The 27,407-nt window shown below is 38.8% G+C and overlaps 1 protein-coding gene across 1 annotated transcript; it reads right to left on the bottom strand.

Moving 5' to 3' along the window:
* On the bottom strand, positions 1–27,402 carry si:ch211-120k19.1 (uncharacterized protein LOC563199 homolog). The gene is made up of 5 exons (XM_028822021.2): positions 26,803–27,402; positions 25,453–25,915; positions 25,198–25,268; positions 16,058–16,087; positions 1–594 (listed from the first exon to the last, which is right to left on the bottom strand). Exons 2-5 carry the CDS (start codon positions 25,844–25,846, stop codon positions 406–408), a joined length of 684 nt encoding a protein of 227 aa, XP_028677854.1. The 5' UTR covers positions 25,847–25,915; positions 26,803–27,402; the 3' UTR covers positions 1–405.
* Between the last annotated feature and the right edge of the window lie 5 nt (positions 27,403–27,407).

The following is a 27,407-nucleotide window of genomic DNA, read 5'->3' on the forward strand; positions in this document are numbered from 1 at the left end:
TTCTCATTAATTATTGATTTATTGTCACATATGTAGTTATACAGGACAACACGGAGTGAAATGCATCTTTTCGCATACCCCTTGGGGTCAGAGCGCAGGGTCAGCCATTGTACAGCGCCCCTGGAGCAATTATTTAGTCATATTGTAAAAAAGGTCAAAACTCTTAAAATAAGGTAAGACTTGACATTCTCAATATGTGGAACCTGTTTCAATGCCTAAGATAAAAAATAGAAAAGAAGAACAGCAGGCTCAGTTGAGTACTAATGCTATATTTGTTTAATGCACTAATATTTAAAGTAAACTTATACACATTAAACCATTAGACTATAAAAAGTAAATAAAACAAATCAAAATTGTATTGGGTATGATTTTGCTGGAATGATCTGGTTAGACCGTTTTCCCCTTTCACTTTTCTAGTTTGGCATTCTCTGGTCTGGAAGGGCTAAGGTAAATTGGAATAGACTCTTTGAAAGCTCGTAGGACTTGCTCGGTGTCATGGCATCTGAAATAGCACAAAAATGAGGTCCATATAAAAGCACATGCCCCAATAAATGCTGTCCTCATGAAAGGGGGGACAATGGAGAAATTCACCACCTGGGAGAAAGAAAAAGAAGAAGAACTGAACTGGACAGACACGGACCAGTGTAACATTCCATCCCTATACATTTTCCTTCATTTTCTGTTAAGTGACTATCCTAATGTAGGAGGAACACTTTGAACATTTGAGTTCTGTTGGACCTTCTTGAGGTTTTATCAAAATTGCTTTTAGCTTGTTAAAGAATATCTTATTGTGTGGGTGGAATAAAATATGTTACCAGATCAATGGAAAAGGGTACTGTGCCAAGCTGACAGCAATAACATGCAATAAAGGCTTTATATTTTTTCTTGTTGACACTTTCCACTTTATAATAAATCATGCCATTTTGAAAATGTCCATCCATCCATCCATCCTCTTCTGCTTATCCGAAATCAGGTTGCGGGGGCAGCAGCTTGAGCAGAGATGCCCAGACTTCCCTCTCCCCGGCCACTTCTTCTAGCTCTTCCGGGAGAATCCCGAGGCGTTCCCAGGCCAGCCAGGAGACATAGTCCCTCCAGCGTGTCCTGGGTCTTCCTCGGGGCCTCCTCCCGGTTAGACGTGCCTGGAACACCTCACCAGGGAGGCGTCCAGGAGGCATCCTGATCAGATGCCCGAGCCACCTCATCTGACTCCTCTCGATGCGGAGGAGCAGTGGCTCTACTCTGAGCCCGTCCCGGATGACTGAGCTTCTCACCCTATCTTTAAGGGAAAGCCCAGACACCCTGTGGAGAAAACTCATTTCAGCTGCTTATATTCGCGATCACGTTCTTTCGGTCACTACCCAGAGCTCAGGACCATAGGTGAGGGTAGGAACATAGATCGACTGGTAAATTGAGAGCTTTGCCTTGCGGCTCAACTCCTTTTTCACCACGACAGACCGATGCAGAGCCCGCATTACTGCAGATGCCGCACCGATCCGCCTGTTGATCTCACGCTCCATTCTTCCCTCACTCGTGAACAAGACCCCAAGATACTTGAACTCCTCCACTTGGGGCAGGATCTCGCTCCCAACCCTGAGAGGGCATTCCACCCTTTTTCAGCTGAGGACCATGGTCTCGGATTTGGAGGTGCTGATTCCCATCCCAGCTGCTTCACACTCAGCTGCGAACCGATCCAGAGATAGCTGAAGATCACGGCCTGATGAAGCAAACAGGACAACATCAACTGCAAAAAGCAGTGACCCAATCCTGAGTCCACCAAGCCGGACCCCCTCAACACCCTGGCTGTGCCTAGAAATTCTGTCCATAAAAGTCATGAACAGAATCGGTGACAAAGGGCAGCCCTGGTGGAGTCCAACTCTCACTGGAAATGGGTTCGACTTACTGCCGGCAATGCGGACCAAGCTCTGACACCGGTTGTACAGGGACCGAACAGCCCTTATCAGGGGGGCCGGTACCCCATACTCTCGGAGTACCCCCCACAGGATTCCCCGAGGGACACGGTCGAACGCCTTTTCCAAGTCCACAAAAATTTTGAAAATACCATAAGGAAATGTTCTGAAAAGAAAATAGTCCAGGTTATTCAACAATCTATCCATCCAGTTTTTAACTCATGCTTCCAACTCAGGGTCATGGAAAGCTGGAACCAAATTTGGCAGCACTGGGAATAAGGTGGAACCAAAACTGGATGTTCAAGACAGACTTCCATACAAATGCTGACTCACTCATACTCAGCCAGTTTCGAGTTTCTAAGTGACCTAATCTGACTGCCTTTGGAATGTGCAAGGAAAATCCACACCAGTAGTAATCAGGCTGGGATTCAGACCAGAGGCCTTGCTGCCCAGCGATTCAACTACTGTTTTCAAAATAAATGAGAGTTCACATTAGAAGGTATACAATGTTATACTTTCAGCCACATTCCAATGTACTGATTTGTAAGCATTTATAGAAGAAATGTTTTCTCATATGTATGTGAAATTTATTGTAATTTTTCCATGTGTAATCTGCTTTCTTGTTCAATAATGTATCCTAAAGAAATTGCTTATATTAAATTTACTTATTTACCTTCATATACTTTGATTATGCTTAATCTAAATTTTAATTTCCCTTTGAAGACAAAGTAATCTTCATCTAGTGTGTTTGCATAGGCTGGAACATTTGGTAATCGCTCAAACCATGAAGTGCTTTAATAAGTCTAGTCTCTCTTCTATGCGCTTTGTCTTAACTCTGTTATAGAAAATAAACCTTGACAAAGTATTCTTGGTGAACCCCACAACTGCATGGTAAGCAATATATTAAGCAGGCATTACGTCCTTCTATAGAGTGAGATACACAATCCATAACTCACATGTCAGTTGCTGGCAGCCCAGGAAGCATCAGGTACAATGTAAAATCCAACCCTAGGCCATAAAGGGTCCACTTATACACACAGTAAAACAAAGCCAATTAACTTCATACTGTATGCATGGCTTTAGAATATGAAAGGAAACCCGGAGCAGACAGAAGGAGCAAAGCAGACACTGAGACAATGTGCAAACATCACACAGACAGGGAAAGGGCATGAGGTTCAATGGACACACAGTAGGACAACTGGAAATTTAGCAATTCTTCTTTTTTCTCTTAACTTTTGATATTAGTATGTAAAAGAATATTTCGATTCATTATACCCTCAGGTGAAGTGCTGTTCATTTATTCATTCTGTTTTTGGGGAGAAGCTCCTTTATCATGTGTCCTTTAAACATATAATTTGAAATTATATGTAAACTGACCAATATTAAAGTCATAAATAACTCATAGTTCTGCTTTTTAACCAATGAATTATTTGCAAGTAAAAATAATTTGCTCAGAAATGGGTTTATTTACAAGTGTACTTGTTGATTATAAAAAAGGAGTAGAACCTTCAGAAATTGGAAACATGTCTCAAAAATCATTCAGGAGTAACAATTCTTTCCAGATTGTGCCCTCTTTCCACTTCTGTTTTGAATAATAAGGTTACTCATTAACGGTACTTAATCATAATGTATAGCCATATTGGACATGTTTGCTAAGCTCAACCAAGAAGTTCTTGAATGCTTTACAGTAATCCCTCGCTACTTCGCGGTTCACTTTTCGCGGATTCACGACTTCGTGGATTTTATATGTAAGCATATCTAAATATATAACGCGGATTTTTCGCTGCTTCACGGGTTTCTGCGGACAATGGGTCCTTTTATTTCTGATATTTGCTTCCTCAGTTGGTTTGCCCAGTTGATTTCATACAAGAGATGCTATTGGCGGATGGCTGAGAAGCTACCCAATCAGAGCACGCAGTTAAGTTCCTGTGTGCTGCTGATTGGCACAGTGACAGAGTGCTGCATTAACCAGGAAGTCTCATCTCACTCATTCAGCATTAACATGCTCTTGCTACTGCATTCAGGGGATTATCACCTTCATCGTCATCATTTTTACTGCGCAGCATATTCATCACCATCATCACGTCATTTATAGCTACGTGTACTTCGCTATACAGTAAGTGTAAACTTATCTACCGATTTCATATTGCTTAGCAGTTGTCCCTGTTATTAATAGAGTAAAGGGTGGGTTGTAAACAATACAGGGAGGGTTTAAAAACATCCAAATACACATTAAATAATTAAATAAATATGATGTCCCTACTTCGCGGAAATTCAGTTATTGCGGTCGGCCTTGGAACCCATCTCCCACGATAAGTGAGGGATTACTGTAATATCACCTTGACTTTTACGAGATACTTGAAGGTTATCCCTAAATAGTTACATCAGCTCAGTTTTCTTTGCCAAAATGTGTGATTTATAGTGAAAAACTGAGGTTACATTTCAACTAAAGGAATGGAGTCTGCATTTCCAAGACAAGTTTCATTAAAACAGATACTGTATATCATTTTGTGCTTCATGTCATTAACTAGAAATTTACTACTTCTGGGCTTGGACAATGGAAGTGTTAATAGACAACATTTTCAAAATGGTTAATGTGAGAGTTACCTTTGTAACTATTTAAAAAGGCACCACTAGCAGAGAGTTTTACTTGAATATGATATTAAAATTATGGCTTCAATATGAAGGGTAAGGATTTGTAAATCATCTTGAAACATAATCAAAAACAAATTAAGGTCTCTTTAACAATGATTATAAATATAAATAAAAAAAACTCACACAGGATAATATAAATAATGTTAATATACAGCCTGCAATTTAAGATTAAACTGTGGTGAGAATTAAATTTCAAATGAATTACATTTTAAATAGCAGACTTCCCATTTACAAATATGAAGTACTGTTGATATTAAAAACTATCTATATTACTAAACCACAGTTTAATTTATGCACGGATTGCGGACGCACAACATGCGCACTGCGCCTCAGAGTCAAACCCAGCGGCTTCCCAGAGTCAGTAGGTGGCGCACAAACAACACAACCTGTGAACTAAACCTGCTCTAATCCACTGTGCCAGCGGTCTATGTGGCATATTTGAATCACATAACGGAAAGAGCTCAACGATTTGTAATACAAAACCGAGCCCGTGGTTCCCAGAGTCAGTGCGTGGCGCCCAATCACCACAACCTGTAAACTACACCTGCTCTAATCCACTGTGCCAGCAGTCAGTGTGTGTAAGTTGGAGTATGCTTCCTAACAGTAAACGACTTCTACCTAACGACACAGCCACAGAACAACAAAGACGAGACCTCATGGATAAAAACAATACACGGAGGCTCCTACAACGCGCTTCAGACACACCAGACGCAAAGACGTCACGGCTCCACAATGAAAGAGCTCAACTAACGGAAATCAGCACGCGAATCTGCCACCATCAGCAACCGACTTCTCGCGGACGACACAGCCATAGAAAAACAAAAAAGAGAGACTGCATGGATAAAAACAATAAACGAAGGCGCCTACAACTGAGTCACAGCTCCAAAATGAAACCGCTTTAGTACAAATATGTTTATTTCATTACATGAACTTTCCCAGGACGCACCCACCCTCCATGATATATCATCCCTCCAAGTATCAGAGGGAACAGAAAGTGATTGCCATTCTTGGATTTCTGATTCTTTCGAGAATCGCGGGCTTGCTGGTAAAATAACTAAAACACATCACATTATAAATCTTTATACATAACACACTACCGCAGCTGTCCATTTTGTATGTCCAGGATTTTAAATCACTTGTAGGCTCACAAACTGTTTGACCTATCGACCTGAAATTTGGTACACATATACTACGTGACGTCTACTGTCTGCTTTCGGGGTGATGCTTTTTATTACTGTTTTTATTTTCATTTTATTTTATTGTAGAATCAACTCTCGGCAGGGGCCAGCAGGGCGGCCGTGTGGTGCATGTTTATGGGTGTCGTTCTCATTCCTACCACCTTCGCCGTCACTTCCCCTGCCTCTTCATATCTTAAATCGTTCTTGAGGCAGATTGAAGACTGAAGTGCCAGCTTAAGTGAAAAATTAAGGAAAACGTACTAAGTAACTGCAACACAAACACCGACTTAATCAGTTTTAACATGAAAAGATGCCAATGGAAGAAGAGAAGAAGCGGGCCACTAGGGTGGAGAAAAGAAGAGCTGCTCAGGACGCAGCAAGCGCATCGACCTCTGAGCAAATGAATGCTAAACGTACAGAGAGAGAGGATGAAAACTAGGAGTGTTCAAGTCAAGTGTAATCTGCGCCGTTACTGGCACATTCTGTATATATAATACTCAGTGGTGTAGAGCTGAATGCCTGCCCACACTCCCCCAATAATGGTGATGGGTGTGGCTCCCTGAAAAATGCATATACAATAGACCCCCAAATTAACGTTCCCATATTTGGCATTTTAACACATTTAATCTCTTTTAGATTATGATGTTGACATAAAAAGGCCTGTCTGAAGTAGTAGGAATCTTTTAAGGTTATGTTCATAGGGTAGCAAACAGTTTTTTTGACTGCTCTGTAAAATTTTGCAACAGATCCAAATATGTCTATCCTGAATGTGCCCTGCATGCAGAAAATTAATAAAGCAATTTTGTCAAGAGAGATGGAAACTAAAAAATACTGGATGCTGCTCTGCTTCACATCATTTACGTGCTGGATGTGTGTGAATTTGACAGCTCATGATGGCAAGGAAGAGAATCAAGATATTAAGCATCAGAGTTATTGACTTGAGTGCATTTATCCCTGCTGTCATGCTTTACACAGAAGCGAGTGGCCCAAAGGACATGAGACAGGACTGGTAAGAGTGACATGGATGGTATGGATGTAAAACAGTCATCATGAGAACGGGGCAGGTTTGATGACAGATTTCACAGGGGGCAGCTGAGTAAGTACAATACAAATGAAGCCCACAGTATTTTCAACTTATAATAAACTAGCAAAATACCCGGGCTTCGCAGCGGAGAAGCAGTGTGTCAAAGAAGTTATGAAAAAGAAAATGAAACATTTAAAAAATAACGTAACATGATTGTCAATGTAATTGTTTTGTCACTGTTATGAGTGTTGCTGTCATCAAGGATTTGATTATCATTATTTCTTTCAATCAGGTTCGTATTTGTTGGATGTGTTGTGTTCAAGTTACATTCCGCATTTGTCAACCGTTGTAAAGATACAACAGATTTCAATGATAACTTTGTGTCCACTTTGTCAGAGTTGAAACATTCATAAACATCGAAGTCTCCACTCCCCAAATCGCTACCCGTGAATCTAAGATGTTTAATAGGCATTCCCGGTTGTCTTGAGCTATAAAATATTTCCCCATTTCTAGTCACTTGAAAGCGACAACAAAACAATTCCACAGCAGCTTTCAGTTCACATGCAGAACCATAGGTTGAGAGCTTAAGCATTTTACTGTTATAGTGGTCCTGTGTAGTATAATTGTCTTCTGTACTATCATCAGTGCACACCTTGAACCTGTCCCAGTCATTCAGTACATAAGACAATGTCTCTGCGGATATTAAGGCTGAGACTGATATGGCCATGCAATAAGTAAGAGAGAATGGAAGAGGCAGGCGCAATCTCAGGACATGGAAACCACTGGGTACGGGTCGGTGAAATTATGATCAACGGTGATCACCGGAATAGACATGTTATTCAGGGTAAACTTGCACCTGTTGAGAAAGAAAGCAGGGATTGAAAAGCAGAAGTCAACACCAGGAAGATGCACATAAGCAAGTAAGGAAGCCCAATAATGACAGCCTTGAAGCGGTGGAGTAAAAGAAAAGGCAGAAGCCACCAGCAGGAAAATGTGAAGCAAGGCCAACAATAACAGGCTTGAAGCGGTGGAGTAAAGAAGAAGGGAGCAGTGAGCATGACGAACAGCTGAGGAAAGTAAAGAAGCGAATGAGGAGGCACACGAGCGTGGGATGTAGTTAATGTATAGTGCATCCGGAAAATATTCACAGCGCATCACTTTTTCCACATTTTGTTATGTTACAGCCTTATTCCAAAATGGATTAAATTCATTTTTTTCCTCAGAATTCTACACACAACACCCCATAATGACAACGTGAAAAAAGTTTACTTAAGGTTTTTGCAAATTTATTAAAAATAAAAATATTGAGAAAGCACATGTACATAAGTAATCACAGCCTTTGCTCAATACTTTGTTGATGTACCTTTGGCAGCAATTACAGCCTCAAGTCTTGTTGAATAGGATGAGTGTTTTGGGGAGTGTTTGGAAAAGTTACTGGTTCCTGTTATTTGTATTTAAACTAGAGTCGGCGAGGCAGAGCAGTAAGCATCAGTAGCTGACACCAGCATCTCTAAGTAAATAACCAGCATCATAGTAAGTGTCAGAAACAATCATTACTTATTGCAAAAAATAAGTCAGTGGCTGACTTCAAAGCGGTAAAGAGAAGGGCTTCGCAGCACGTAGGCTGGTGGCTAGCATTAAGGTGCCGATCAGTTACAAGTGGCTGTAGAAGCAGACAAGGCAGTAAGAAATTAACTAGCAGTATATATTCAGTACTCAAGTTTTTCTAGATTGAACAGTTCTTAGCAATCAGGAAAGTAGAGCAGTTAAGAGTGCGACAGTGTAAGGGTTCATTAACATGAAGGAATACAAATGGTACGAGTGGAGTGGTTTTAAGTAAAAAAATAAGAAGAGTGCAAAGTTAGGAGACAGAAAAGTAAAGATAACGTCATGGAAGAATTTACAGCAATCGAGGGGGAGAATATTATAGGAGCTTAACAGGCCAGAAGGTGTAAAATAACTGCAGCAGTATGTTAATCTAATTTCTTTGGCTTACATTTTTTAGTTTAACCATTTAAGTTAAATAATTTAGTAATCCTCACTGAAATTTTAATAATGAGGCCAACGCAATGAAAGTTTTGTTGGATGTTTGACTTTCTAGCAGACGGCTTGGAGGAGCCAGTCTTCTACGAGGGCTACATCTGCAGGAGATACCAGCAGATCCAGCTCCTCAAACTCTGGGTCACTGAACTGGAGGAAGAATTGACTGGCCTGCACTGTAGTAGAGAATTGGCAGACTTGGCCCAGGTGTCCTTTAGAGAGATAGTTTGGAGCCCTAAGGTGGCGTGGGAGGAGACTGCAAGCCAAACAAGTAGAGATAGGTGGGTCACCGTCACAAGGTGCAAGGAAAACAGTACACACTGTTCGGGGGCATCAACCCCAGAATTGGAAGTGTCAAACTGTTTTCAGGTTCTTGCGGAATTGGATGGTGTCTCTGAAGATTCTAAGGTGGTAGGCAGGCATGAGAAACAACAAGCCACCTGAAAACCAGTTCCCAGAAAGAGAGAGGGACTCAATCATTAGTGGGATTGAAGCGCAACTTTGCTCCAGAGAGAGAGAGTTTTGCATGGAGTTGCCTTCTGGGTGCATGGGTGGGAGACCTCCCTGGAAGGGCTGATAGGCTCTTGACCAGAGTGAGGGTGGATCCAGTGGTCATTGTCCATGTTGGAACAAATGACATACATAAGGTAGTCTTTCTGTTCTGTGAGCCAAATTTAAAGAGTTAGGTGCCAGGCTGAGGAGCAGAACTGACAAGGTGGTCTTCTCTGAAGATCTGCCTATGCTATGCGACAGTCCAGGTAAGACTGAGGAGATTAGAAGGCTTAATGTGTGTCTCAAATCTTTGTGTAGGGTAGAAGTGAATAGGTTTATGGGGTATTGGAACTCCTTTTGGAAGAAACGGGACCTGTTCCGCCACGACAGGTTACAGTATGTCTGAACTGAAGGGGCACCAATGTGTTGAGGAGGTGTATGAATAGGTTAGTCAATGATTGTTTAAACTGGGATGAAGCAGAGTGTTTAGGACAGACAAGGTTTAAAACTATACATGAAGGAAGAAACAATAGTGTACAAATAAAAATGGATAGTGATGTAAATTCTAACCCAATGTTTAAATACAAAAGTAAAATGAGTACCACATTAAAAATAGCTTATAAACAGAACAACAGAAAGTGTAACATAGAGGGATACACATTTTTAGGAAGAATAGACAGAAAGGAAAAGGAGGTGGGGTTGCTGTTTATTTCAAACAGAATTTAAACGCAAGTCCTCTTCAGTTGGATGATAAGGCCCATCTTAGTGAGGACATGTGGCTTCATCAGGAAAGGATTAGGGAAAGAGGCATTATTTTTAGGAGTGTGTAGTAGACCACCCAATGCAGACAGTAATTTTAATGCACATCTTTTAGTAATATTAAAAAGGCAAGTTTACAGGGGGATATTATAGTCATTGGGGACTTTAACTACCCGAATATTAACTAAGATAACCAGATAAATGGGGAGGGTTATGTCAGGAAGGGCATCCGGTTTAAAATTTTGCCATATCAATATGCGGACAACAATTTTGGATGATCCACTGTGGCAACCTCTAACGGGAGCAGGTGAAAGAAGAAGAATAACCTTACAAAAAGCAGAATACAGAAGTAGGAGTTTTTAGACGTAATCAGTGACTACTTTTTAACATAGTCTGTTAAAGCACAAACTATCACTACCTCTAGGACTTTAGGGACTTTCAAGACTGGACCTGACGTTATTTTAGAAGAATTAAGTGAATACAAACAGCAAGCTTTGTTGGGCTCAATGGCCTGTTCTCATCTTGATTTTTCTAATATTGAAACGTTCTAATGATGGGGCAGCCTGGCCCACTCAGACCCCCGTTTAGCAGTGTAAATACATTCTGAAACATTTAATTCCATTAAGTTTTTTTGCTAATACTTCTTTAAAAAGTAGATCTTTGTAACAAAGGAGTGAAAAAACGGGATGCACTGTGAATGTAGTATGTTTTGGTCACAAATATCAAATGCGTAGTTGCTCTCAACAAAATGCCGGTGTTCATGAAACAGAATAACAATCAGAAACAACAAAAATTACAATAATGATTAAACAAATTAAATAGACCAAATCAGGACATTTCAAATTGGATGACAACTATTTATCCTACAAATAACTATAGTGAAAATGTACTGTTGTCACCATGTGAGATTCGGAGACAACTTCAGGGCTTAACTGGCTGTAATTTCTCTCTGAACCAGGGGTGGGTGCTGTCAATAAATACCTCTTTTCCTTCTCCCTCTTCAGAAATGATGATTGACAGACCCTTGACTGGTCATGTCACACTTCTGCTTTCAGGCCACCTAAACCCGCCTCTTCTGCATCCCAACCCTTAAAACCGACTCTTGAGGTAGTCAATTCTCAACTAGCATCTGAAGACGATTACTCGTGTTTATTTGTTTTGTAATTTGACTGGAGATCTTGCAATAATATGGGGAATCATTTAAGTGTCAAAAACCTTCAAGAAGTTTCTTTTTGTTCCCCTAAAGGTTTATTTCTTAAACTGTACACAAAAAAATCCTAAACACAGCCAACCCAGACCTATACTAATGGGATCCTATGAAATCCTTGATAAAAAAAAAAAATTAACTCTGGTCCCCATAAAAACACTACATGAGTGTTCTCCTGTATTTCCAACTAATTTGCCTCTTTTCTGAAGTCACAAACTGTTCAAACAAATGTTTAGAGTCTACACTAAAAACTATCCCTGGCCAATTTGCTGCATTTCAGACAAAAACAACAATGGCATCTTTAAGTACAGTCAACTTGTATTATTGTTGTATTGTTTGTATACATACATAACATAATATCAAAAAGTATTAATTATTAAATTAAATATTTGTGATGTAACCAGAGGGGACCCAAAATCAATCAAACGACTCAAAAGAATCAAACGAACGAGAATCGTTACACTGATTTTTGGGTAGTGACTCTTTCACGCAGGATAGGCATGTGCTTTAACCACTGATTTGGTTTGTTCGTGCTTATGAACCGGTTCATATGAGTCACTGAATAGAGTTGTTCAAAAACAACAAATTGTTCGCGAATAACCCATCACTATTATTTATGAAATGAAAAGAGAAAGTTTGGTGAAGCTCAAAGAAGATGTGACGCTCAATGGTTAGCAAGCACTATAAAGCTCCAGTAGGGGTGCCATCTGCTGTGGGTTTGAGTTGTTAGTGCTTCCTTGTTAAAGCAAAAAGGTAGGGAGTGAGTGTTGCTACCCAATCTGCGCTAGAAGTACAGGCAGAAATGTCATCTTGGAATTCAACACAAGGGGGGCACTGCTGAAAAAAGAAAATTAGCTGACATGTTTTTCTATTTGCTGATATTGGTTACTAATAACGCTCTGGCTGTGAATGTAGTCAATTACATGCAACTGATCCAGTAAGAATGGTATTTAATATATATTACTACCCCTCTCCCATCATATCCGCAACCTTGTGCAATTGCTAAATTGGAGTCTAAAATTCTTCTCTGCCACTGCACACTCCAGACGATTTCATCAGCGCTCAATAAGTTTAAATCAGAGTATTAATAAAAGCAGTGTGCCATCAAAGGTAGAAACTGCTGCGTTTTTTTTCCTTAAGCCCCTCGGAATAACAATTTCATTGTCTTACTGGATTACAGCCTTTATCTTAAGGCAGTGTTTCTCAACCTTTATAGCTATGGGGATCAAGCTTAACCTTTTTAAGTTCCTTGACGACCCACATACAGCATTTGAAGAGCAGGGTGATTTTCCTCTTTTGTGAATCAACCATGATCAGAAAGGCGGATGGGGGGGCTGAGTGAAACAAGCGCAGTTAGAAATGGATAGAAATATTGTGTAGTGTTGTTGATTGCTTCAGTGGGCTGGGGGTGTGTCCGTTGGGACAATAAATCTGGGATAAACTGATTACACTACATTTTATATCAGTGCCTAGCCCTGCCTTTATGAAGAAGCCATCACTGTTGCTCACCTGCATATCGTCATTAAGTTCACAATACCAATCAATAATCAGTGTTAAGTGCTTTTTTTGCAGTTAAAAAAAAAAACACAAAGAAGAAACAATAAAAGAACAAAATAAAATCACTTGTCATGCATGTGCATCAGAGAATCCCCTTCCAAGTTCTTCACAGGTAGATGATACCACCCAAGGCTGAGAGGGGGCACTGTCTCCACTAACTAGCTTGTCTTTCCTTTTTTCTGCAGCACAAAAAGACCTCCCAGTGAGGGCAACTAACTCCACCCCTTCCGGACCCTGGGCTATAAATTCGAAACTGCCCTGAGGAAAGATGTCACTTAAGGCTTAAGCGACCAAGAAGAGGCATTCCTCCCGCTGACCGAAAGAGCCACACACAATGAAGCTCTAAAAACCTGATTGTGGGGGGACTGACTTACTTTGTTTATACTATTGTTAAACACCATCGCGCGTTATTTTATGTGTACATTTTGAAAAGTAAATGGGGACAGCCAGCTTGGCACCCCAAAGTGCTGCAGTTGTAGCATCCTGTTATTCCTTGGACGACCACAAACTGTAAATTAACTGATGGAGTTAAGTCATGACTGAACAGAATGATGTGCCTTTTTTGAGATTTTGTTTTTGCTGTTTTTCAGACACTGATGAGGAGAGAATAGGGTGGATGTTTTGAATGAGTAAAACTAATTATTAACTTTTATTTTTTTCTTGGTAGATATTTATTCAAAACCACTGAATACTGAGCTTTGATGGAGAGTCAAGCTTTTTAGCATGTTTTAGCTTTGAATGAATCAACTTTAAATTACCTTTGTAATACTACCAAAGAGCATTGTTGGTGATGTTCTTTAATAGAGAGTTCTGCTGCAATCTCTTTCACACGAACACCATCAAGACTATATGTAGCATGTTCAGCAGTAAACATCCATCCATCCATCCATCTATTTTCCAACCCGCTGAATCTGAACACAGGGTCACGGGGGTCTGCTGGAGCCAATCCCAGCCAACACAGGGCACAAGGCAGGAACCAATCCCGGGCAGGGTGCCAACCCACCGCAGCAGCAGTAAACAGCTCAAGTGAACTGATAAAATTAGCCCCGGTTAAAAAAAAAAAGAAAAAAAATATACAAATAATTTATGCAGAAAGGTATTTGGTTACATTGCACTGAGGCCCACTGTTACGGGCGGAGCTGTGTAACAAAGCTAGTACCGAATAAAGCTACAATACTGTTTCTTCAAGTTCCATAATAAAAGTATGTTTTCCCAGTGCTCTCCTGGCTGACTGTTTGTGCAACTCAGAAACCCAAATGTGACAATATACATTTGTATCTGAAGACTTTATAGGGGAACCCCCGGTCATTTAAAAAGCTTCCGAACCGTAGTCCCAGCCTTTATTTTCTTCCACGTCAAACACTAAGGAAAACCATCACAAAAGAAAAGATTTTTTTATTCATTCCATAGGCAGCCTGTAAATGTCAGTGCTGTTTGTAATAAGTTAACGAAAAATGCAATTCAGTATTAGTATTTTGTCTGCCTTCAATGGCAAAAAAAAATATACAAGTTTGAACATACAGCTGAAGAACAACATGAAAAGTAATACTTGAGTGAACGATATAAACAAATTAACATCGTAAACATCTAATTATGATAATACTATATACTCAGATTTCATATTATTCCTAATTATTACCTGGTTCAATACAAACAAATACACTTTCCTGTGAAACTGTGATTGGCAGAGACCATCAACAAAAGCAAAGTCAACTAGGAAAAGCAGGAATTGACCTAATGAGGGAATGTTTTACTCATGTGTAATTGAATAAAGCATACTCAACAGTAAGAAGCTTCAGTCACTTAATAATAAAAATATTACCTGTTTGTCTGATTTATCTAACATGACTAACAACATTCGAGATACAATTGGTTACATTTGTTTTGTGTTTCCAGTTGGAGCACAGGCATTTGACGTGACTTGCTTATGATCACACAGTGTCAGTGGTGAGATTTAAAGAAACAGCCTCAGGATTTGAAGTCCTAGGTTCAAAGCCTTAAACACCATGCTGCATTCCTGGTCAATAATTTTAGCCTTTGGTTAAAAAAAAACTACTAAAAAATATTGTATACATAAAACTGCTTATTATATAGTACTTCTGACACATCTGAATAACTCATGGCACTATAACTGAGGTATATTTCCAGGGCAAAGCCAGGTAGCACAGCTAGTTAACATATAACAATGAAACATTTTGAGTCACCAGTGTTATTAGTTACTTATTTCTATTCAAATACTGCATATCCTTATTTCTGCTTGGGTCTGGTGCTTCCCGGTTGTTCAGTACATCATTAGAAATAAGCTTGTGATCGTCTGCAGCTGGAAGAAGTGGGCAAGGAAGACAAGCAGAAGAAGTCTTTTCTGTCACACTTGATGCGATTCACCCGATGTACGGTAGTCTGCTTATGACACGGGCAGCATTTCCCCAATTCCCTCTTGCACGGATGCTTTAAACATAAATGTCAGCTTTGGTAGTTTGACAATGGCCTGTTGTGCCAATTTCTTGATCTGAGCAGCGCTTAGTTATTTTCTTTTTCCTATCATGATGGATCACTTCACTGTCTACTAGCTAACTTATGCAGATTTTCTTGTGTTATCCTGTGTGTTCCCTAATCGGCACACAATGTAACACACCAGCTTTTCACTGTTTCATTTAACCTAAATGTGCAAAAAATATTTTGTTCTGTTTTGCAAAAAATTAAATATACTTTTTTGTGGCTGACTTTGTGGAGGTCTTGTGAGTCTCAACCCCACCCGGCTGCATTGAGGCTATGTTGGTATCTGCTATACCAGTGATTTTAATGTATATATTAAGGGATATAAATATATATGTTTAGTTATTACAAACATGCCCACATAATACACACACATGCACACACTTAAATTTATATATATTTATATACTATAAATAAGTGTGGCAACATATTGTGTAAGCTATTCTGAAAACAACATTCGTTTTTAAGTTTAAAAACATGAAGGTCACTTAGGATCATATATAAATGTAAAACAGGTAAAACATCTGTAAAACCCACACAAGGAATATAGCATGCTCAAAGAGTTAAACTTCACTCTACTCAGAATGTGAATTCTGAAACACTAGCTTCCTCCAATAATGGCACACAAGTCTGCCTTAATAACTTAACAGCTACAATGTAAAGACCGTACTAACTTACAAAAGACAAAGCAAGCAGAAAAACAACAAGACAATTTCCTGTTATGCGCACTTAGTTTTCTTACCTGCATCGATGACCAATAGATAATCCCTGTCTGAAGAAAGATAAAAAATAAAATTTAAAAACAGTGCAATCACTTCATTTAGAAGAGAACATAAATTGTTTTTAAATTAGTTTACTTAATGTTATACAAGTTGTCTTTCTAAGAGAACAAAAGCTGTAGTACACCTCAGCAATTTTAAGAGTCAAGGTCACTGCAGAAAATTATTTTCACTGGCTGCTTTGCTACAGTTACCTTATTAATAAGGCATGTTTCCTTTTTTTTTTTAACTGAACCCGTTAGTCAAATGAATTGTTTACTTCTAATCTTAACATTTAGAGTGTGTTTAATAAGAGACAATGTACTGGTTAGTGTTACTTCCAGCCCAATAAAAAGACCTGGGTTTCAAAGCCAACGCAATCTCTTCATTGGGGTTTTCTCTTGGCATTCTCGTCATCTCCTGCAAAGATGAGTATCTAAGACTAACTGTAATCAGTCTGTTTGCAGATGTGCAAATGACCAAGTGATGGAATGGTGCCCCATCCATTTCAGTCTTCAGGTCAAAGCTGCTCCCTCCCAAAATCCAAGTACTGGATCTGGTTAATCGCAGGTGAGGGGACACTGGCGCACACATGTTGTTGCTGCTCCTCCCTGTTAACAACACTTTTAAGTGCCTTGAGCATGGGAAAGGCGCTATATAAATAAAATGTATTATTATTATATTATTATTACTGGAACCAGCAGATTGAGAAAAATGTATAGAACTTTTTCTGTTGATGAAGGTGTGGAGCCGGAACGTGTTGACAGATTCGGTGATCTGTGTGACATTGTGAGTTTAGCATGAGGAGCCAATCTAGTAGTCACGACTAGTGTAAAGTGTGGGTGAAAGAAATTTACGGACCTACTTACACTGCTTAGGGCAAAAGCAACATTATTGAGAATGAGATGAAAGCTCTACTAAGCTTGCATCTGGACATGCATGCTCTGTCTCAATGAAATGTAGGTACTAAAGGCTGAGAATCAGAGGAAATTACATTGTAGAATGGATGTAAATGAGGATGATTAGATGGATGTGCCATGTAACGTTAGCTGATAGGATCAGAAGCGAAAGCATAAGGAATAGGGTAGGCATTAAATCTATTAGGACCATCCTGTATAGGAAGCGACTTACATGGTATGGGCATGTATGTGTGTAAAGACAAAGATGACTGGGCCAAATAAATGTACATTTATGGCCATAGATGGGAGGAGCACAAGAGTCGCAGGCCTCGAAAAAGGTGGATTGATAAAGTGACCTCAGATACGTAAACTATGGGTTTGACATCTACAGATGGACAGGATCACATAATTTGGAGACTCAGCATTTGAGGTAAATTGGCCAACCCAGGTTCACCTGGAAAAATGCCGTAAAACTGATAAGGATGATGATAGAATTGATGTTTAACTAAAGAGTGGCCTAGGTCTCCTGAATCTAACAAAAAAAGAATACAAGCTCTTATCCTTTCAAAAATGTTAAAAATTCTTGCCTCTACTTTTTTGGCAATTGATTGCTTCAGAATTTAAATAAGGAGTAAATCTTAAGCAAATACAAATGTTAACTTTGACTTGAACAATTCCATAGTTATTTCTTAACATTCATGGTATACATTAGTTTATCACATGAAATTGTGTTCTAAAGTGCAGCATATTTTATATATTTTAAAAATAAATAGTCCCCTATTGCATTTTATAATGGACTTATGGGTGCTGGAGTCTCATTGTAAAGAAAAGCTTAAAACTAATCAAATATATACACTTCTTGAAATCACTGCAAAACTGTGTATCCGTGTTGTTTTAAGAATGTAAAAATGAAAAAAGTAAATCCTTGTTGTGAGATTCGGCCATTTTAAAAGAAGACCAGTTGTGCACTCCACTTCACCAACTGCTCCGTTTGTTTCCCTCCATGGCATCCTTCAGCACCAGGAGCATGGATTCACCAAGGAATGTCATCAGCAAGTGCTTTTATTGACAATACCAAATGTTGAGTCTGTTCTATAGATAACTAGACAATAATAACTGGAAAAAGAACACTTATGATTGCTTATATTCTTTCACTACATGGAGGCATATTTCTTTATTTCATAAACATATTGCCCGATGCGTCTAGATTATCCTCACGGGTGGCGCAGTGGTATTGCTGCTGCTTTGCAGCAAGGAGATTGTGGGTTCGTTTCCTGGGTCCTCCCTGTGTGGAGAGCGCTTTGAGTAGTGAGAAAAGCGCTATATAAATATAAAGAATTATTATTATTATTAGATTGATAATTGTAGGACAAACTGACATTATCCATTCTTTTGCTATGGCCAGAACACAGGTCCTTGCTTAAAAGCCAGGGCCACAAACACTTGGTGTCAGCTAAAAAAGTTATAGTTTGCCTGATTGGGCCCTTTTGCAGAACACAGAATTGGTGGCTTAAATGATAACATGATTAATACCAGACAATGTAACTCTCTTGAAGGCATGTGGTGTATACCCAAGTTCTAAACAATGGGTCATAAATCAACGATGTGTAACACTGATGGACAGATTAGGTACTCCCAAGAAACCAATGGCTAACTCATTGCTTCCCTTTATCAGCTCACTGCTTGACTTGGCTATAACTTCTGCTGTATAACATAGACCCCAATGCTTAGGAAGTGGCATCAATAAAGTTAGAGTGATCCCTTCTACTTCAGAAAGGTAACTGGGGCTGGATAGGAAAAAAAAGGAATACTGCCTATAACAGGAGATGAACCAGGGGTGCCATTAGCCCAAATCTTGCAAAGATATCAGGTGCCTGAGCTAAGGAAGACCATATAGGAGAGGCCATTATCTTGCCAACAAGAAGGGATGACAGATCACAAGCCAGCCTAGAGGGTGTAATTTTGCTAGCAACCAAAGACACTGTGTGTCAAGGCAAAGAAGGAGATGAGCTCCTGAAAGAAAAGAAAAAAGCACATTGTGTCTCCCATGTGTCTGGAGAAAGCCGACCAGGAAAGGAACAAATCATCTCTTACCTCAAACCTTAAGTATAAATACTTTTATTCCAAGAACTATTAATTGTAATTTAATAGATAGGACAAACCCAGCAACGTTTTATGGTACTGGTGTCACTTTAATTGAATGGAAATAATCTTGTAAAGGATAAGATTTGGTTATTATGAGTTTCTCATCCTACATCCAGTATGAAAATGTAGAGGAGCATATCACACATATGCACATACACACACAATTAGGAAAGTGAAAAGACAGTTAGAGAGGAATATAGCAAATAAAGCAAAAGATCGCCCAAAGAGATTAATTCAGTATTTTTAAAAGTAAAAGAAGAGACAAGGAGAAGATGAAGTGCATCAGGAATATCAAAGGGGAATTAAAAATATAGACAGTGAAATAGCAGATGCTCTAAACACATTTTTCTGAGGTTTTCACATGTGAAGAAGCAGATAACCTCCCAGTGGTAAAAGGGACTACTAGGGAGGTACTGAGTGATTTGAAAATTGAAGAGAGAGAAGTGCTACTTAGATTAAATAGGCTGAAATCAAACAATTCACCAGGATCTGATAATATTTACCCTCAAGTTCTTAAGGAGGCTAGTGAGTACATACAGTACATAAACCCTTGACACATTTTTAGGAAGTCACTGCACACTGGAGATTCTGAAGGACTGGAAATGGTGAATATTATCCTGTTATATAAGGGTGACCTGGTAGATCCAAGCAAATATAGGCCAGTAAGCTTAATGTGCATCACAGGATAATTAATGGAAGGAATTATTAAGGGAGAGACTGAGCAACACATGGCAAGAACAGAAGTTTTTTTCTGGACAGTCAGCATGGGCTCAGAAGAGGGAACTCATGCTTTACTAACAAGCTGGAATTCCATGAGGAAGGAATGAAAGGATATGATCAAAATGAAACATTTGACATTATTTATCTTGATTTTCAGAAAGCATTTGATAAGGTGCCACATGAGAGGTTGGGCATCAAACTACAAGAAGTGGGACTTCAGGGTGATGTTTGTAGATGAGTGCGGAATTGGCTCAGACACAGGAAGCAGAGGGTGATGGTGTGAGGAACCTCGTCAGAATTGGCTGATGTTAAGAGTGGTGTCCAGTCTAGCAGGGGTCAGTGCTAGGGCAGCTGCTATATAAATAAATAAATGATTTGGTTAGGAATATAAGTAACAAGCTAGTTAAGTTTGCAGATGATACCACGGTAGGAGAACTGCCAGATAATCTAGAAAACGTATCATTACACAGGGACTTGGACAGGACACAGGCTTGGGCGCATATGTGGCAAATTATATAAGTAAATGTAAGGAATTACATGTATGAAGTAAAATGTTAGGTTTGAACACACAATGGGAGGTCTGAAAATCAAAAGTACAAAATGATTTAGGAGTCCTAATAGACTTTACAATATCAACTTCCAGAAAGTGTTCAGAAGCAGTGGCGTAGCAAGGTCTGGTGGCACCCGGTGCAGAGTTTAAACTTGTCACCCCCATGTCCACCAAAATATAAAATGAAATTTATTGAGAAAGCAATTTTTTTATTCAATTGGTTAAGAGGGCATAATGTTAATTACTTTGTAAACAATTTTTTATGAATAAAAAAAAAAAAAAAAAAAAAGTAAAATGCCTTTTTATTAATAAGCCAGTTTAATGTACAATGTAAGAACTCTTTTTTTATAGTGATAGTACCTAGTGCATAACTTTATTATTATTATAATACAATTTAATGAAAACTCAATTGTTGACAAGTTTTGTTCTCTAGGCTCTCATTCAACAAACTGTACTTTAACATGATATTTAGAATCTCTTCTTTCTAACTTTTTGTTCTGCAAATTTTGAAATTGCATCATCAAAATCGATACCTTCAGCTACACTATTTTCAATTGACAAAATGGCTAAGCTAGAGAGTTGTGCTTGGTTCATAGTGGATCTGAGAGAATTGTTAATTAGTTTGAGTTTCGAAAAAACTCCTCTCAGTTGTTTGATTACTTGAGCACCAGAACAGTTCAAAAGAAACGAGACAGAACACCCCGTCCCCCCACGCACCACACAATAATACTAAATCATTACAGCATCACATCGTTCGCCCGCAATTTGCTGCAATTAGGGATTGTTAAAGCCCATGTAAATTATTTGACATGTTATTTTATGTAACAAAAGGCGCATTAATACAAAACCGGCAATTTTTTGTCACCCCCTCAGAGCTGGTACCCGGTGTGGGCCGCACCAACCGCACCCGCCTTCCTACACCACTGTTCAGAAGCCATAAAAAGAAGGCTAACAGAATGTTCAGCTATATGGCATGATGTGTGTAGTACAAGTCCAAGGCGGTTGTGCTCAGGCTTTATAACGGAGTGGTGAGGCCTTATCTGCAGTATTGTATGCAGTTTTGGTCTCCAGGCTACAAAAAGGACATAGCAGCGCTAGAAAAGGTCCAGAAAAGAGCAACTAGGCTGATTCCAGGGCTACAGAGGAAAGAATTATGAAGAAAGATTAAAAGAGCTGAGACTTTTCAATTTAAGCAAAAGAAGATTAAGAGGAGACAGTGTTTAAAAATTATGAAGGAAATGAGTCCAGTTGATTGAGGATTTTACTTTAAAACGAGTTCAGCAAGAACACAGAGACACAGTTGGAAACTTGTTAAGGGTAAATTTCGCACAAACATTAGGAAGTTTTTGTTTACACTGAGAACCACAGACACTTGGAATAAGCTACCAAGTAGTGTGGCAGACAGTAGAACTTTAGGGACTTTCAAAACTCAACTCGATCTTATTTTGGAAGAATTAAGTGGATAGGACTGGCGAGCTTTGTTGGGCAGAATAGCCTGCTCACGTCTAGATTGTTGTAATGTTCTAATGTTTACTGATGCTGCTATATTTATAATATTTTTATCATGCCAACACCAAATACTTATGTTATAATACATTATATAATGTAGGTTAGGGCTTGCAAGTGCTTTTAGTTTATATTATCAAGGACATGCCTGTGCATACAGTTTATTACTCTTAAAAGGGTTTTTTTTCCCACACCTCTTAATACATTTTAGCATATTCTTTCCTGCCCCATCTTAAAAGGTAAGTTTGGTATTTTTCAAGTGGAGGTTATTTCTTCACAATCATACTATATACAATTTTGCCATGGTCTCCTTGTAAAAAAAGCCTTAAAATTTACCAACTACATCCACTTTGAAGTGGCAAAGGTTTCGATTCAAAAAACATGCCTTCCGCGTTTCTGAGGCATGCTTATGATAACTGAAGTAAACTGATAATAATACATTCTATCACAGGTTTTTAGTCCTATTTTCTCAAGGTAAGGATACTTTCTTGCAACAGCTGTTGTTGGGGGAGTTAGTATATAGTATGATTGTGAAGAAATAACCCCCACTTGAAAAATACCAAACTTACCTTTTAAGATGGGGCAGGAAAGTGAAAGAATATGATAAAATGTATTAAGAGGTGTGGGCAAAAAACCTTTTAAGAGTAATAAACTGTATGCACAGGCATGCCCTTGATAATATAAACTAAAGGCACTTGGAAGCCCTAACCTACATTATATAATGTATTATAACATAAGTATTTGGTGTTGGCACAACAAAAATATTAGAAATATAGCAGCATCAGTAAACATTAGAACATTACAACAATCTGGACAAGAACAGTCTGTTCAGCCCAACAAAGCTTGCCAGTCCTATCCACTTAATTCTTTGAAAATAACATTGAGTCAAGTTTTGAAGGTCCCTAAAGTTCTACTGTTTATCACAATACCTGGCAACTTATTCCATGTGTTTATGGTTCTCTGTGTGAAGAAAAACTTCCTAATGTTTGTGTGAAATTTACCTTCGACACGTTTCCAATTGTGTCCCTATGTTCTTGATGACTTCATTTTAAAGTAATAGTCTTGATCCACTGGACTTATTCCCTTCATAATTTTAAACACTTCGATCATGTCACCTCTTAATCTCCTTTTACGGAAAATTAAAAAGGCTCAGTTGTTTTAATCTTTCTTCACACCTCATCCCCTGTAGCCCTGGACTCAGCCTAGCTGCTCTTCTCTGGAGACCAAAACTATACACAGTACACCAGATGAAGTCCAGAAAGTGTCCTATAAAGCTTGAGCATAACCTCCTTCGACTTGCACTCCACACATTTTGCTATATAACCTAACATTCTGTTAGCCTTATTAGTGACTTCTGAACACTGTTTTAAAGTTGATAGTAACAAATCCACTACGACTCCTAAATCCAATTTTCAGACCTCATATTGTGTATTTACTTCCTACATGTAGTACTTTACATTTACTCAAAATAAAATTTCATCTGCCATACAGTAAAACTGTCCGAGCCTGTATACTCTCCAAGTCCCTCTGTAATTATTCAACAGATTCTAGATTATCTGCCAATCCACCAAATTTGGTATCATCTGCAAGTTTAACCAACGTCTTGCTTATATTCCTATCCAAATCATTTATTCATATTAAAAATAGCAGTGGCCCTAGCACAGACCCCTAAGGGACACAACTCTTAACATCACACATTTGAGATAAAGTTCCTCTGTTTTAGCCAATTCAACACCCATCTACCCACTACACCCTTGCCACTTCTTTGATTCTGATGCCCGGCATCTCTTTTGGGACCATCAGAAGCTTTCTGAAAGTCATTAAAAACAATATTGTATGTACCACTTTGATTGTATCCTTTTGTTGCTTCTTCATACAATTTTACCATGTTAGTAAAACACGACCTTCCTCTTCTGAACCCAAGCTGACTGTTCAGTAGAACTCCTGTTCTTGCCATGTGTTGCTCAACCTTTTATTTAATAATTTCTTCAATTAATTTACCTATGATGTCTGTTAAGCTTACTGGCCTATAGTTACTTGCATTTGCTCTGTCACTCTTTTTATAAAATGGGATAATATTTGCCATTTTCCAGTCCTTTAGAAATTTCGGCAGTGGGCAGTGACTTCCTAAAAATATGCACCATAGCTTTATATATGGACTTGCTAGCCTCCTTGAGAACTTGAGGATGAATATTATCTGGTCCTGGTGATTTGTTTGATTTCAGTCTATTTAATCTAAGCAGTACTTTTCCTTATAAATTTTCAAATCATTCAGTACCCCCTTAGTTGTTCCTGTTACTGTACTGCTGGGAGGTTATCAATTTCCTTACATACTTTCGAAAAATGCAAGTTTAGAGCATCTGCTGTTTCACTGTCTGCATATTTTAATTCCCCTTTACTATTCCTAAATCACCTCGCCTCCTCCTTGATTGTTCTTTTACTGCTAAAATACGGAAAGAATCTCTTCGGATCGTCTTTCACCTTATCTGCTATGCTGCTGTCTAACTGCGTTTTAACCTCCCTAATATCCCTCGTAGTATAGGAAAGGTCAATAAACAGAACAGTATGATATGGTACATTAGAAACTGTTGCTACAGTTTTTCTTTCTATATTTACTCATTACACAATCGGCCAAAATGACAAATACAAAATAATGAATATGAATACAAAATAAATAAAATAAACACTTGTCCATTTTGTAACCCTCCAGTGTCATGGAGGACATGGAAGCTACAAATCAGGAAGCAGCACTGGATGGAATGCTATAATGCAGAGCACACTCATGTACTCATCCACACTCTCTCATTTCAGGCCAATCTAGAGCTATCAGATAATCTAACATTCCATCTGTGGCATTTGAACAGAAAAGTAGTGTATTGTGGGAAAACTCATGCTGCAAACTCACCGGCTGCAACAAGGCTATGAATGAAATTCCAGTGTACCGAGCTATGGGGCAGAAATGCTAAACACAGAAATGCTTTTTTGCCATATATAAAATATTGTAATAAAAATATATATTTCAGCTTTTTTAACTTCTTTAATTATACTATAATATCAAATATGTAGATACCAGGCTTGATTGAAACCTGCTTTTTCCATATGGTTTGCAAAGTTTTATAAAGCCATTACAAAGAGACAGGCTTTTATATACACTGCAAGTGATAAGACACAGAAGCTACACTCCAGGTACTGATTTTGTATTTAATCATAAGGATCAGACGGAGATGGCTTTGTCTTCCAAATACAGTATAAATTCTAGTTCATTGTTAAACTTAACAGCTGTCTTGTGCCTTAGTCTACTTACCTGGTATGAAGGCCAGAATTTGTCATGTAAATCTTGGAACACATCATCTTTCCTATCAAGAATGCTCAGCCCTGAAAGACACAGTACACAGCATTCTAAAAGTCAAACATCAGTTTACTAAATGAAGTAATAATCCCTCTAGCCATACACTTCCTAAATCTGTTTAAATGAGTTACCTAAAATTGCCTGTCGTGTGATCGAAACCTATAAAGATAAATAAGGTTTCCACAGTTATAGAAAACCTACCCAACTTACCCGTATAAAAAGCTGCTATTGTTATTGGAGCAGCCACCAGCTGGTCACTGATCACTTTCTTTCCAATGCTTAATGGTCTCACTCCTGGGAAAACCCGTTCCAAGAAATTCAGCCAAAAGAAATTGAAGTTGGAATGGAAGCACAATCCAATTAGGCTGACTTTTGCTGTCTGGTAGAGATCTACTTTTTTCCTTCCATCCAACAGCTCAGATGCTGGTCTCATTCTTTCAGTCATGACACCTGGCTCTTCTAGCACTCTTTCTGAATTTTGCATCTTTTGGTCTTCTCCCAGCATGCTTTGCTGGAGTAAATCAGCACCAGCAAACAGTGCTGTATAAGCAGCAACATTAGTCCCCCAGGGATAGGCCTGGAAGAGGGAGCGAACTTTGTGCATAATTGGTAATTTATTAATTTTTAACACACTGTACAGGCAGAATCCAAGGAAAGGTGATGGAAAATATTTCTGTGAGCAGAGAAAAAGACAAAAGGTTGAACTCAACAGGGTATATTTGAACCAGTGTATGTATTTATAAATATTAGAATGGCTTCTGTATAGATAACACTAAGGATCGATTCCCATGATCTGAGAGGCACAACCTGACAGCTCTTTACTCGCCAACTCCAACTCTCACAACCAATCCAGAATCTGCTTTAAAAGTCTTTTGTCTCACTCAATGAAAGTTAAATTAAATTATGAAGATTGCCTCCTTGACTGTGAGGTGGCCATGCCATCTAAATCTGACAATGTGGGAACTGCAGGAACACAGCATGAGAACAAATGTGCTCTCAGATGAGCCACAGTTACAAAAAAACAAATTACAGCAATCAATGAATGAATGAACTGAACTAGACTGTTGTACGGTTGTTTTGTATACCACTATGAATTAACTGTCTGTTTGAAAAAACACCATTGTAATATTAAGTTCTGACTGAACCTGGCCAACTTATTGCTGTACACAGTAACTGGCCAGGAATCCTCTTTAAAATGACAGGTTTGACACAATAAAACCTGCTAGTTCTAGTATATCTGGGCCCAAGCTAAACCATTGTGAACTACAATCTGGGCCTATTGAGTGGCCACTTGCAGACTATCTTATCTAACAACACAGTGGCAACCTGACCTAGGACTTCTTTGGCTAGTAACACTAATACTTGGCCAGCATTAACTCCGGATTAAACTTTGGTTATACCACATTGAAAAGTTGTATTAGGCACTCATGTACAAATAGACAGCAAAGTAGTCACTAGTGGCATTTAATTTGATTGGTCAAACTAAATGTACAATCCACGTAAACATGCATTAGTTTGCAAAGAGAAAATAAATAATGAATACTATTAAACACTGCATACCTCATGTGTGTTGCAACACAACCTTCTTGTTCGGCACAAACAAGGAAAAGAGTCAGGGACGGACGGAGTCTTACAAGACAGCTGAACCGTGCTAATTATATCTCGGATCCCATTACGGGCCTAGTCCATTAATAGACGGCTGCTTTCACTTTGTTGGGATGCTGGACGGTAACGTCTTTTAATTACTTTGGAGAGACCTCTGATCGAACGGTGCTTGCGCAATTTTGTGCATGAGGTCATATTTATCGATTGTTTATTACTAACGATAAAAGGATATAAGATAACAGAGGGTTAATAGGAAATGGGCTTCCCTGCCCTTGTCCCGTCTTTTACTTCGGTCGCCAGTTTCAATTTCGTGTGTCAGGGATCTTTACTTCGTTTGACACTCGCCTACGCTGCAACATTTTAGTTGCACTACTCGTGGCTTGCCAGTCGATGGCAGTAGGAATTCACATTTGATAAAAGTGGCTTACATGCATTCGTAAACCAGCCTGGATGATTAATTCCAAATTTTTAAAGATAGTTCTGAAAATATAATTATGATAACGATACTGCCGAAATCCATACATTTAACAATGATCGAAGTTATTCTCTGTATGGCACAC

This window comes from Erpetoichthys calabaricus, chromosome 16, assembly GCF_900747795.2.
Source record: "Erpetoichthys calabaricus chromosome 16, fErpCal1.3, whole genome shotgun sequence".
NCBI lineage: Eukaryota > Metazoa > Chordata > Cladistia > Polypteriformes > Polypteridae > Erpetoichthys > Erpetoichthys calabaricus.